The sequence below is a fragment of the Stegostoma tigrinum genome, chromosome 21 (genome assembly GCF_030684315.1).
Source record: "Stegostoma tigrinum isolate sSteTig4 chromosome 21, sSteTig4.hap1, whole genome shotgun sequence".
Lineage (NCBI taxonomy): Eukaryota > Metazoa > Chordata > Chondrichthyes > Orectolobiformes > Stegostomatidae > Stegostoma > Stegostoma tigrinum.
This window is the reverse complement of record NC_081374.1, coordinates 31,208,873-31,223,721: the sequence shown is the minus strand read 5'-3', so window position 1 is coordinate 31,223,721 and position 14,849 is coordinate 31,208,873. Positions and strand designations below refer to the sequence as shown.

At 38.8% G+C, this 14,849-nt stretch overlaps 1 protein-coding gene across 2 annotated transcripts in view; it reads left to right on the top strand.

The window, feature by feature from the left end:
• LOC125462823 (leucine-rich repeat-containing G-protein coupled receptor 6) overlaps window positions 1-14,849 on the top strand; it is a 248,235-nt gene that overhangs the window by 177,812 nt on the left and 55,574 nt on the right. For both annotated transcript variants that reach the window (XM_048553238.1, XM_059653420.1), the window contains exons 5-6: window positions 7,449-7,664; window positions 14,390-14,461. In XM_048553238.1, coding sequence (XP_048409195.1) covers window positions 7,449-7,664; window positions 14,390-14,461 — 288 coding nt within the window. The remainder of the gene's footprint in view (window positions 1-7,448; window positions 7,665-14,389; window positions 14,462-14,849) is intronic.

Sequence of the window (14,849 nt, the reverse complement as noted above, 5' to 3'; positions counted from 1 at the left end):
TGAATATCAAGCTGAACATCCATCAGCAAGTCAGATTTATTGAGGGAATCATGACTGTGATGCTGAATTTGAACTAGCATCAAGCTAAATAATAGTCAGCACTGGGCTGCTAATTTGCGAATTCGTTGGTCCTAACACATGAAAGAAGGAGGTAGTTTGGACAGTCAATAATAGATTCCTTTTAAAATGTCACTAGCTATAAAGTTAGGTTTCTTGAATTAAGAAAACTACTTGCTGCACTTTTTCTTTGTTAGTGGTAGGTAGAATAAGCCAAATACAAGTCCAGTGAATCAAAATGGTAGCAAGATGTTTCTTATTTGACTTCTGAGTGGATAATACAAAAGATTTTTGATTTTTCTTTTATGGTGTGTCAATGTGTGAACTGAACGCAAGATTTCCAATATAATTACTGATGTTTCCTATGCCACTGCACCTGAACAGTCTAAAATGCTTATTTACTGTCCTGGTTCATTCTATTAAAATATCACCTCTAGATATCCAGGTCATTGTCACTGCTTGTAAATTCCTGACATCAAGTTGAGATTGACAATCTGCTTTTAAACTTACAGGTTAAAACAAGACCCCAAAATGGAACGTGATGGTTTCCTTTGTATTTTTGTAAAACAAACAGTTTTGCAAAGTGCAAATTTTGAGAGGGACCAGTGGGTTAGATGGCTGGTATGTGGATTTGATCAGAGCTAACAGTCATTCCAATGAATTAGACTTGGGGGCCTGTCTCCTCACCCTACAAATAGTAAAAGTATGGCATTTTGCCATAGTTAAATAATCACTAAGGGTCTGCCTTTGGGTAAAGAACTCAAGGAGGTGGAGACAATATTTGTGGAGGAGCATTTAGAATGCAAAGTACAAAAAATATTATTTATTATGCTTCCTAACTCTTACATCTATGCTAATTTTCTTGTTGAGTTAAATCTTTATCTTTCAAACTCATGTTGAAACCATCAGTCTTTGAACCTCATATGTTGTTCATTGCTTAAGAGTCAAACAGAAGAAAATCAGAGCTGTGGAGGTAAGGAATGTCATTGAGAAACTACTGAAACTGCACTATTAGGACAAACAACCTTAAATGACCACTCAGAAGAACTTATCAAAAAAAGAAAGAAAAGGAGATCAATTGATTCACTTACGAAAAGACTTCCTGAAGAAAAATTTCTATTACTTAAAATCATTTCAAAGATAAATATATAGTTTAAAGGAGACTTTTTTTAAGAAAAAAGTGCATGATTACAACAAGCAAAAGTGGCATTTTATTTTGTGATCACATCTTCAACAGAAGTTTGATTTTAGCCTTGTGTATTTTAGCATGGAGCTGTAATTTTCTATCCAATGGTAGAGCGTGCAATCTGTATGTAATTTTCCAGTTCCATACAGAATAGCCCAAATGGCAGAATGTGAATTTTCAGCATCTAATAGTATCAGTATCATGATAATAAAATGTGAGGCTGGACGAACACAGCAGGCCAAGCAGCATCTCAGGAGCACAAAAGCTGACGTTTCGGGCCTAGACCCTTCATCAGAGAGGGGGATGGGGGGAGGGAACTGGAATAAATAGGGAGAGAGGGGGAGGCGGACCGAAGATGGAGAGTGGAGAGAGTGTAGGTGGGGAGGTAGGGAGGGGATAGGTCAGTCCAGGGAAGACGGACAGGTCAAGGAGGTGGGATGAGGTTAGTAGGTAGCGGGGGGTGCGGCTTGGGGTGGGAGGAAGGGATAGACTAACCTCATCCCACCTCCTTGACCTGTCCGTCTTCCCTGGACTGACCTATCCCCTCCCTACCTCCCCACCTACACTCTCTCCACTCTCCATCTTCGGTCCGCCTCCCCCTCTCTCCCTATTTATTCCAGTTCCCTCCCCCCATCCCCCTCTCTGATGAAGGGTCTCGGCCCGAAACGTCAGCTTTTGTGCTCCTGAGATGCTGCTTGGCCTGCTGTGTTCGTCCAGCCTCACATTTTATTATCTTGGAATCTCCAGCATCTGCAGTTCCCATTATCTCTGATAGTATCAGTATCATGTTTTTTTTTCCCTTTTAAGTTGAAGGCATTTTTCTCCCTCTCAGTGGGTGATCAGAGTGTCGAATTCTCTTTTCCAAAATGTCATACGGTCTTACATCTTGAGAAAAGACCCTTTGGCCCATTATATCCCACTGATTATGAAACAAATTCTCTAATCCAATTACTCATCTAAAAATCTAGACCTAAAAGCATCAAAGATGAGGTCTTAAAATTTATTGAAGACTGAGTAACAGATTTTTGATGGATAATTGCTGCAGACAGAACAGAAGCCTGACTAGAACCAAATCAGGCATGATCTTATTGAATTCTGGAGCAGGCTGTAATATATATTCCTGTTCTTACATTCCTATGATTGGAAGAAAAAAAGGAGGCCGTGTTCGTCAAATTTTCTTTAGATAATGTTATTTAGCTCTTTCATTTGCATGACTCAATTTGAGCGTGTTTTAAATTAAACTTTGAAATAAAACCTTCCAGTTTTGTTTATAACTTAGAACATGCATCAAGCTGGGACAGATAGAGAATTTATCTATTTAATTGTTAACATTAATCATTATTTACATAGGATTTATGAATACAGCTGCTGAAATGCCCCAGAAGCGATATAAGGCAATTATTTATATGTATTAAATGGATTATGCAAAGCGTTTTGATGGTCTTCAGTTTTAATCCAAAGGAAATCTTTGTTGAAATAAACAATTATTTCTGAAGCTGTTTTTAAGTATGTCATTACTGACAAAATGTGCTCATTTTCAGAATTTATTGATAGAATATTATTTTTGTTTCCCTTTTGTTTGTTCAAGGGATTTGATTGTGCTGCATTTGTTGCCCCTCCTAATTGCCTTTGAGGATATGGTATTGTGCTGCCATCTTGAAGCAATGCATATGTAGTTCCGAGTCAATGTTGTCTGTGGCTTAGATGGAAACTTGCAGGTGATGGTGCTTCCGTGTTGCCTTGACTTTCCAGGCTTGTAGAGGTCAAAGGATTGAAAGGTGCTGTCAAAGGAGCCTTGGAAAGTTGCTGGAATGCATCCTGCTTATGCGACACACGACTACCACTCTGTACTGCTGATATAAACAGTGTTGAATGGGTACCTTGGATTTTGATGAACTTGAGTTCTGTGACACTGCACTCATCCAGGCAAATCGGGAATATTCCATTTTGCATTCCTGACTCATATTTTGTAGGTGGTGGAGATGCTTTGGGGAGGCAAGAAGTGAGTTTTTGTTCTCAACATTCATTGCCCATCTTGGATAGTTTTCAAGAAATATCATAGTGCCTGTGGTGAAGGTACCTCTTTAGTCTCATTGAGGAGGGCATGCTAGGATTTTAATCCAGTGACAAGGCAGGAAGAGTGAGACATTTTCAGTTTGGATGGTGTATGACTCAGTGCCGGTTGTGTTTCATTGTATGAGTTATCCTTGTCCTTTTAAATGACAAGTCACCAGTGTGGGAGTCACTCATGAAGAGGCCTCAGCAGTTCTATTTGCAGTGCATCATAGGGATGGTATCCACTGCAGCTACATTATGCCTATGGTGGAGAAAATAAACATTTGAGAAAATTAGTGATAATGGGAACTGCAGATGCTGGAGAATCCAAGATAATAAAATGTGAGGCTGGATGAACACAGCAGGCCCAGGAGCATCTCAGGCTTTTGTGCTCCTGAGATGCTGCTGGGCCTGCTGTGTTCATCCAGCCTCACATTTGAGATAATTACTTGGAAGAAAAACTAGTGGCCAACTTTCAGAAGATTTATGTAAGGCTCTACATCACCCTTTGTCTGATTGAATTTGGATAGGTTTCAACAAAAGCTTTAAATAAATTCCTTTGACTTTTTTAAAAAATTAGCAAGTGTGTCAAGCTAAGACAGTTAGCAAAAGACATAGATGAGCCTATTCTTCACTTTCAGTCATTATTTACATAGGTTTTATTTAAGCAGCTGCTGCAGAAGCATGCACTACCAAGTAATGCAAATGTCGGTTATGTTGGGCTGAATCTTATGATTTTTTGGGAAAGTCCAAGTTGTGTCAATTTTAGAGGGGTTTCTCACTATGTGGCCCAGTGAGTTTTCTTGCCTTTGTCTTACCAAACTCACCTCACTAATTACTTAACCTGCCTCTGTGGCATTTGTCATGTATGATTTCCACGTCTTGACATATGCTGTTCTCCGAACAACTCACCATTTAACAAATTCATTGGCATCCTATGCATCTATGCCATCTTTAAAAGGCCACTGTGCACCTGGACAAGAAACTGCCCTGCATGGTTCTTTACATTTGCTGCAGACATGGCAGATATGAGGAAATTGATGCCCCACTTTTGGGCATTGGAAGTTACCCTTGGCTTACTGTGCTGGAATCCTTGAGTGAAGGCTTAACTTGACTGAGGCCTGGTGATAAATATGACAAGCTTCCCAGCCTTGTGCCTGTGCTAAAACGCATGGCTAGACAGCAGTAAAATTGATGGGCGAATGTGCAGAGTAGCAATGTAATGTAAGACATGTGTGCTGTGAGTGTCCAGGTAGACACAGAGCGAGTGAATGGTCTGAGAGTGAAAAAGGAGCACGGAGATGCAGCCTAGCCCAGTCCATGAACTGACTGTGTAACCACTGGCAAACCAGTGTTTTTGCTTCAGCATTACAAAATAGTTGCTGATGAAACATTGAATTGCAAAAGCACCCTGTAAGCAGGCAAAAAAATATGCCATGATGGTACCCAGAGGCTGGCTCATGTTGAATGGCAATGTAAATGAACATGGGACGTGTATGTTTGATGCCAGTGAAGCATTCTCTGAAATGTCGGCGCCAGGCTTCTAGTGTGCAGGTTGTAGAGAGCAAGCGAAGACTTGAATCCACCAGGGACTTGCTCCTATTTCTTAGTCAGGTCTTCCAGACATCTGGCTTGTTTGGTGAGATTGGTAAACTGGGAATTTGAATATCAATGAGGCAAGTTGGGTATTAGCAAGACATTTAACGAGCACTAATGGCCATCAGTTGGCATCTTGCCACTGCCCAGTGAGAATCTTGCCATGCCACATGTGAACAGCATTAAAAGTTAGAGCAAGGGCTTTGGTATGAGGATGCTGTGGACCAAGAGATCTAAGTTCAAGTCCCAATTGCTCTGGAGCTGCATCCTACGATCAGTGAACAGGTTGATTTGAAAATATTTAAAAGATGGAGTGAGATGAACTTGACATTGAGATGGGCTTTGCAACATTTGTCACGAGCTTCTACTCTACCTCTCACCACAGCCAATATCAGTCAGGCCCCTATAAGATTTTGCCCAGAACATTTCTTTAGAAATGCAATAAATGTGATTAAATCCATTGTAAATTTACTCCCCAGGCTAGCAAGTGAGACACAGAGGAAGTGAGAGTAAAGAAGAGACTTTTGAAAAACCTGTTTGTTTGAAATTGAGCAAATCTTATGTTATCATACTGAAAAATTGATTTTGTTAAAAATCATTGACCTTGTTCCTTGACGTGTGTGCTTGCAATAGTGTATCTAAGAGTATTATTCATTTGCAAAAACAAGTTATTTTGACACTAATTTGGTGTAAATGCCAGTTTGAATTGACTTTGTTCTTGCCACTTCTGTCAGCAGCCCAGTCCACAGGAGCTAAATCTTCTTATCACCTCAGGTATTATTGGATATGATTAAAAGACTCAAATTGTGGCTGCAGGAAATTTCATTGGCAATTGGAATCATTATACACATGTGGCTTTATAGGTGTGCTCAGATAATGGATATGTTTGTTTATTATGTAGGTGTAACCCTTAAGAAATGTGTTTGTGCAAGCAATAAATTAAATATTTTTTTTAAATGAGTCATGCCTTTGAGTTATAAATGATATCTTACCAAAAGCTTTGGAATTAATTTTAACTTGCCGCACCTGATGTCAATGACAAAAGACTGTGGAATTGGAACAGGAGATTCATTTTTTCTCTGCCTCATCTGGTCAAACTCTGGATTAACTATCAGGCTGGAAAGGTTTTGACACTTGTACCTTAAGTATATTGTCACAGGCTGTGGCAATGACTTTGCAGATTGGTCTGTTATTTAACCTGATGCCTTGGTGGGGGCACAGTTATAGTTAAAATCACAGCTCAAACCTTGCAGTAACAGGTGCCAGGGCCATAAATGATCCCTTTATTTATGTTTGACCACTTAGGTTAAACTCCTGGACAGCAATACATAGTAAATCATCAAATGAGCAACAGTAGGTGGGCATGACATTGTCCAAGATTGTTACATGCCACCTCTTGACTTCCTGACTAACTCCCTGAGTAATGTTCTATTAAGGAGAAAGGGTGATGTCTTCTAGCCAAAAACTCTGGGTTCAAGTCCAACCCTAAGACTTTGATATCCCAAGGAAGGTGCACAGCCAGTAACACAATCAAGCAGGTTGGGCATCAATCTGCAAAACCTTGAAGTGCACACCATTGGAAAATGGTGAGGGATCCTGACCAACTATGTGAGGGAAAAAATGTTAGTGCCTCGACCATCACCATCCATAACTCCAGATACAACATGTGTGTAAAAATGCACGTTGCCAAAGTAACGCACACTCTCTGAGTGTGAGAACACATCACCACCAAGATTCCATCGAGGAAATCTTTTAATAGTTGTTTTGTAACTACCCATGCTTTACTAGACCCCAAATGGAAGCCTTGGATCTCCCAATACATCCAGTTGCAAACAGAATCCCTTTCCTGGAGTAGTTATCTTGTGCTGGGGACTACTTCTGTAGATCCCTGGCAGCAAGGAGCAGTTGTCCAATGTCACTTCCCACTGAATTCTCTATCAATTTAATCAGGAGTTAAAACTAAATCACTAAATATAGATTCTTCTTTTATGGACCTGCCTTTAATTGCAATGTTACATACATTTGGAATGAATCATTAAAACAGCTCAAACAGAGCAAACTTTATCGCTTTTTATCCCAAGTCTGTGGTTTTATCAACCTAGGTCAGCACAGAATGCACCATACTACTGTTCCTCATGTCTGGTTTTGGTAGTCAATTATATTTAACTTTATTGCAATGTGTAAGAAACTTAGAAGAAACGGTGCCCTAATCTATTGCCTGTGTCTGACTTGTCATTCAGTTATATCATGCCTGATCTTTATTTTAACTCCATCTATCTGTCTTGATTTCATAACCACTGATACCCTTGTCTCACAATCATCTAGCATTTCCAGTTTTTAGGTTTTTGACCTAGCCACAACAATATTCTCATTTTCATAAGTACTTTTTTGTGAAGAACTCCATTCTGACTTTTTCTCTAACAGTCAGCTCTCATTTAGACAAATACATGTGCTTGGCACGGACATTTAAATGGTAGTAACTATTTTAGTCGTAACTAGTTATGTTTCTTGAAGGTATATTGTATAAGTAATTTAAAGTTTATTGTTCTTACAGACGTCTGGATGCAAATCTGATTTCAGACATTCCTCAGAACAGCTTTGAAGGATTGCATTCCCTGAGGCATCTTTGGCTTGATGATAATGCATTGACTCATATTCCTGTTCGAGCTCTCAACAACTTGCCATCTCTCCAGGCAATGACTCTAGCTCTCAACAAAATTGCACATATCCCTGATTATGCATTTGTCAACCTATCCAGCCTCGTGGTATTGTGAGTATTGCATTTTGTCTTATGACCAAAACAGCTACAAATAGTGAAATGGAAACACAAAGAATCAGAAGTACTCAGAAGACCTGGTAACACCTCTGGAGAGGAGAGACAGAGTTAACAATTTTACATTGATGACCCAGTCATAGATTTGAAATATTAACTTTATTTCTCTCTCTCTACAGATGCTGCCTGGCCAGACTATTTCTAGCAGTTTCTGTCTTTATTATTTCCATTATTTGCAATGTTTTGGCTTTGCATTAAATGTTGATTAGTTTCAATGAAAGCTGAATATTTATTTTTTAATTGGTTCCTCCCAATTTTCTTCTTCTTGCCTTCTCTTCATCTTAGATATTGAGAATAATTATGTCATAAGCCACAATCCAATTGCATTAGATATGAGATAACAAGGTGTAGAGCTGGATGAACACAGCAGGTCAGGCAGCATCAAAGGAGCAGGAAAGCTGACGTTTCGGATCTGGACCCTTCTTCAGAAATGGGGGAGGGGAAGGGAGCCCTGAAACAAATAGAGAGAGGGGGAGGTGATGATAGGAGGCGGATAAAGGAGTAGATAAGTGGAGAGAAGGAGGACAGGTCAAGGAGGTGGGGATGAAGCCAGTGAAGGTGACTGTAGGTAGGGAGTTGGGATGGGGGTTGGTCAGCGAGGGGGGGGTGCGGGTAGATGGGAGGGAAGACGGGCAGGTCAAGGAGACGTGGATGAGGTTAGTAGGTAGGAAGTGGGGGTGGGGGTTGGTCAGTGAGGTGGGAAGAGTGGATAGGTGGGAGAAAAGATGGACACTGTCATAAACCATAATCTGACACTGTCTGTCTTTTCTCCCACCTATCTGCTCCTCCCACCTCACTGACCAACCCCCACCCCCACTTCCTACCTTTTAGCCTCCTTGACCTGTCGGTCTTCCCTCCCAACTACCTGCCCCTCCCTCCTCACTGACCAACTCCCATCCCAACTCCCTACCTGCACTCACCTTTACTGGCTTCACCCCCATTTCCTTGACTTGTCTGTCTTCTCTCCACCTATCTGCTCCTTTATCCACCTTCTATCATCACATCCTCCTCTATTTGTTTCAGAGCCCCCTTCCCCTCCCCATTTCTGAAGAATGGCCCAGATCCGAAACGTCAGTTTTCCTGCTCCTCTGATGGTGCCTGTCCTGCTGAGTTCATCCAGCTCTACACATTATTATTTCAGACTCCAGCATCAGCATTTCCTACTATCTCTGCATTAGATCTGACATGTTTTCACTTTTTCTCAGAGGATCTAACTGCCATTCACCTACTGGTCAAGATGAGCAATGTTAAAATTGTCAGGCCAAAGGCTGACTATTCTCTTGTGTAAGACGATGGTTCTGAAAGAGGAGTAATGTTGGAGGCCACAGCTCCAACCAGTTTGATAATGGTCTTGGGTAGGGACGCTGCGTTGGTGGATAAAATGGGCACGTGGAAGTCAAAGATTCCATGACTTAATTTGAAGAAGCTCAAAAACTCCCTTGTTGTTCCGGTCAACATTTATCCCTCAGACAATATTCCTGAAACAGATGAACTGATCATTAATCTCATTGTTATTTGTGGAATATTGTGTTGTGCAGATTGGCTGCCATGGTTCTCAACAGGCAGAATTTTATGCCTTCCCAGGGTCGGGTTGAATGGAGTGTGTGTAGCACGGTGAAAACCCTTTCTGGCGCCTACCAGCCCTCCCTCAATAAGACCATAACATTATGTGGGGTGGGTGAGTCAATGGGTGGCCACCCTGTACCTGAAGAACTGTGGCCAGCTCACGATGGAAGAAGCCACAGTCAAATTTGAAGTCCAGTCAACTGGACTGCTCAGAATACAGGAGGGAAAGAAACGGGCTCCTCTTTTATGACTTCCCTAAGCCAAATAGAGACCTATCCTCACCAATGAACAAAGTTTGTCCAATATTGCAGCATGTGTCTTGTCAATTAAGAACAAATTTCGGCCATTCAGGCTCTCTAACCTGCTCTGCTTTTCAATAAAATTATAGTTGATCTATTTGTGTTCTGAATTCTACATTCACATCTGTGCCCAATAACCTCTTGTTCACCTGCCTAACAAAATCTATTTACCTTCATCTTGAAAATATTCAGTGAGAATTCAAGAATCATAAAAAACTCTGAAAGAAACATAATCACCTCATCTCTGTCCTAAAGGGGTGATCCCTGTTTTTGAAACAATGTCGCTTTCCCCAGTTATGTACTCACTAACAAGAGGAAACATCCTTTCCACATCTATTTTGTCAAATCCATTCAGAATCTTGTAACTTCAATCAGATCACACTTCACTCTTCCAAACTCCACTGCAGCTAAGGTGAGCCTGTCCAACTCTTCATCATAAGAGAACATATGCATATCAGCTATTAATCTAGTAAACACCTCTGAACTACTTTCAAAGGATTCACATACTTTCTTAAACAAGGAAACCAAAACTGCTCACAATATTCCACAATGTGGTCTTACCAATGCCCTATGTAACCACAACAGGACGTATTTACTTTTATGTTAAATTCCTCTAGTAATAAATGATAGCTTCAGTTAATTTCTTTAATACTTGTTGTGTCTTGCACTGGAAGACTTAAATCCTTCAACTTCCAATCCTTTGAAATCCTGAAGTCATTCCCTATTTAGGAGCACTCTGCTTCTATATTTTTTCTGCCAAACTGAATATTTCAAGTTTTCCCACATTGCACATCATTAGCCAGGTTTTGCTCACTCAATCTATCAATATCCATCCACCCTCTTCACAGCCTATTTTACAATTTATCATAGCGTTGTCTGCAAAATTAGCTCCAATGCTTTTGCTGCCCTCATGTAAGTCATTAATATAAATTGAACAACACTGACACCCTGGCACAAGCCCATGTAGAACTTTTGCATCACATCCCGCCAATCAGACAAAGACTCACTCATGCATAAGCTCTTTGTTTCCTGCCAGCTAGCCAATCTTCTATCCATGATAATAAATTACACCATGAGCTTTTCATAACAAAATTTTATATCAAAACAAGTCAGTGCCTTCTGGAAATCCATGTACAGACTCATCTTTAGCCACTGTGTGTGTTACACCATCGAAGAACTCTAATAAACTGATTAAACATGATTTCTCTTTCACAAAGCTGTTTCTATCTCCGAAGATGGTGCCAGACTTGTTGATTTTCTCCAGCACTTTCTGTGCAAAAACCCCCCCCCAAAAAAACATGCTGCTGATTACACAAATTAACCAGATATTCAAGGGTTAAAAAACACCCACATCTTTCTTTTCAATAGTCAGTAGAGGGAAGGAAATGGGTGTTTCAATTCTCCCTCATTGTCGTTCATAACAGACTTGAAAGTATGATACTCTGAGTCAGAAGTGAAAGTGCTGCGACTGAGCTAAAGCCAGCACATTCCATTCTTTGTGTCTTAAGCCTGCCCTAAGGTAACAATAAATTGACAAGAGTAATATATTTTTTCAAATGCTGCAGAGAAGGAAAGGTTTCTCTTAATATTTATGCATACATCTGAAAAAAATGAATTGAAGAGAATATTATAATAATTCAAATGTATAAAAAATAACTTTTGAACTTAAATATAGAAGTAGCAACCAGCTGTAATTCCAATTGTCTAACCTAGGAGTAACATTCACTGGAACTATTAGATGTCAGTGTTAGCTTATTGATATTTTGAAAAAGTATTTTGTTTTTTTTTGTTTCCTAATTATTATGAAATTGTTGCCAGGTCCATTTAATGTACCATTGGCATGAAACTCCTGTACCCATGAACATCTATGTTCACCGTTGACTGTTCAGTCTGAACCAAAAGCCACATTTATATGTGAAAGCTTCAGGAGAAGCAAAACGTTACCACTAATGTGCTGATGCATAAAACACGCTGTGTAACTGAGAATGATATTGAGATTTCTGCAGGCCTGATGGATTTTATGCATCTCTGTCCATACATTGCTTTTACAGTTTAAGTCTGCAACGATTCATAATTTATTTGTCAATTGCTTGTGCAGTGCAATGAATCCCCAGGTGAGAAAGTTAACTTATCAATAAAAAAGTGAATTTTCCAGTCCATAATAATCAAATTTCTCCTCTGGTGATTTTACCAAAATGGATTTTGGTAATTTAAAGCAAGTTTTAAATGTTTAGAAAGTGATTTTGTTTTCTCAAACTTGCTTCCAATAAACTGGCATTCTAAGTCACAAAATGAAGTGGGAAATTGTAAATACAAAACTTGATAAAGGAGATGTTCCAGTGACAATTATGCAATAAAGTAACTTTGTTTTAACAAAGAATTTCATTTCCTGTAGATTTAACAATGAATAATAGTTTCATAAACCTTAGCAATCCAACCTGTTGTGGTGTGAACTTAACACTTTACTCATTTAGCCATCTGGTCCTTCAGTTTATCGAGAACTGAAATGTATCTATGTTCAAAGAATGAATACTTTATGAATAACAATGCAACATGATAATTCAGTTGCTAATACTCAACTGTCACAATGGCTGGCACCATAATCCGAGACATATATTGAGACTTATAATTTAATTTTTCAGATTGTCCAATGTATTCCTCTCAATTTGGAATCAGCACACGTGAATTTCAACATTTATTCTAAGTTGATATGAGATTGTACTTCAAATTCTTCTTTGTTTCATCTGTTGGTCAGATTCACTTTCCATCCAGCTAATTTCCTTCAGCTGGAGTGAAGGCAGAGGCTTGGGGAATGGAGGGGAGATGCAATCAGTACAGGTGTTGCTCTGTCCTGAAGCAAAGAGTTGTGCTCTCACTGTGTTTTCTTGCTTTTCATGTGAAGCTCATCTGCTTTGATCAATGATGTGATAGGAAGTAGTATTAATCATGAATAATTACTTGATGTTTCTTGCAAGATGAGCTGCATTTAATCACTGAAATTAAACTCATTGCTAATTGGTGTTGTTTTGGATTGTAACATTAAGAGAATGCAATGTCTGACTACAATAAAGTGGAGAATTTCAGCATTCTGCTGGCGAATTACCAGAGTTAAATCTAAAGCTGGCAACAGGATTTCTTTGACTAAAAACTCTCTCATAAAGACTGACACTTACTTGAAAAATTTACATTGGTTTCTCGCCCAGACTTTCAGGGGAAAGGTACTTTGTTCTGTTGTTCTCTTTTGTTGCTTTTTCAACATCCTACAGTAAGGCCTTTGCCTAATTCATTTGTCACTGCAAGAGGCACTTTATTCATTGTATGGTCAAGACTAAACTTCCCATTGTGTAATGAACACCATTCAGAATTATTTTTGGCCATCTGTACAGTTTACTTGCAAAAAAATTCAGAACTATATTCATACATTGGATGTCTGTTAAAATTTAAGGGTTTATTTCAGGCAAATTATACAAACAAAGTACAGATTGAAAAATTCAACTGCTTAGAACCTGCTTCATTATGTAACTTAACTGTTGTGATGTTCTTTACCATGGGTCTTTGTCCTGCCTCTAAACATCTCGATAAATAAAAACAGACAAGATTATCAGTGATGGAAGATACTAATCAACAAGATTTTCTTATACATCTCTGATCTGGAATAAGGCCTTGATTCGATTACCTATATTCAGTTATGATCAACTGTTACAAAAGGAGTAGTTAAATGATCCCTGATTTTTCACTTTACAGGCAACATGTAACTATTTAATTGTCTAACTCTAACAGTGAACAAATTAACAGAACTACTAACAAACTGAACAATTCCCCCTTAACTACTAACTATTCCTGAATAAAACAAATTTCTAATGTTATGCTGTTTCAATAAGTATAGGTCCCACCTATATAAACCAAAGTAGTACAAAAATAATTATAACTTAGTCTCTCGAAATTACAGCCAGGATCAGTCTCTGGAATGTTCTTTGCTGGTTTCCATTCATGAATGCTTTCCTCCATCAAATTATTGTGTCAAGAATATTAGCCATGAGTGCCATAGCAGCTTTAGTTAGATGATGCTTACTCTGAGCTTAGCGTTTTCCATGAAACCCAGTGAGTTTTTCTTCAGAGAGTAATTTGATTTCATGCCAATTTTCAAATGGCTTCTCCTTTTATACCCTTGATGACTTATTAATTTCTTCCAATCAGATTGGTCCTCAGTTGTCAAAAACCATAAGATTTAAATTTAATTGGGCTTTGGTATCTAGTGCCTGGTTTAAATTAATTGGCTAAATTCAAAAACCTGTTGTCTTGGTAAAAATGCTGCTTTGCCAGCTAACTCTACAGCCTTTTGATAAAATGTTTCAATTTCAAGAACTCTTTGTGCATCTGGTGCTGCCTGCAGACTTTTTTTTAGCCTCCAAACTTAGGAAAACATGTAATCTTTTAAAGAGACCATATACTCTTCTCCCCCATCATTTTACAAACATCAAAGCCTAACGTGTTGCCTTCCAATCCACAAGCACTATATCGACTTTGCAACCTCAAGCAGCAGTCATTATTGGTAATTCTAATCAGTGTTTGACAAACATGGTTAGTAACAGCAGTGCCATATTACCAACTGAGTAACATAATATTGAAAAAAATTGCAAGTATTTTTATATTTTCTTACACTTCCTTCACTTTTTACATTTTTAGTAGGAGCGTTATAGTTTGCTTATTATTGTGCTGAACATTAAATATGCTATAGTTTATTGTTTAGACTGCACTTTGAATAGTCTTTAATTAAGGTACAAATGTCATCTACAGACATCTCCATAACAACAATATTCAGTCTCTTGGAAAGAATTGCTTTGACGGACTCCACAGTTTGGAAACACTGTGAGTAACCTTGTAGATATTGCTAATGATTAGACCTGATTGATGAGGTTAAAGCTTGTACTGGCTATAACGTAGTCCCAGTATACCTGGGGGAGACAAATACAGAAGTGATAACATTAAAATCAACAACTGGCAATGAAGGGCATTTGCAGGTCTTTACTGTCATACCTAAGGAAGGACTTGGCTATTTCCAGTGGATGAATGGGAGTACACAACTGTTTTATGAATTTTTTAAAGCAAAATTTGCCCATTGTATTTTATTAGACATCTCCGTACTGTGTTACGTAAATCTATCTCTGACACTCTTGGTTAAACCAGTGGGAAGTGTTAATAATGTTCTGATGGACTTGCTGGAATATACAATTCCTAACTGAGCACTTTTTATTTC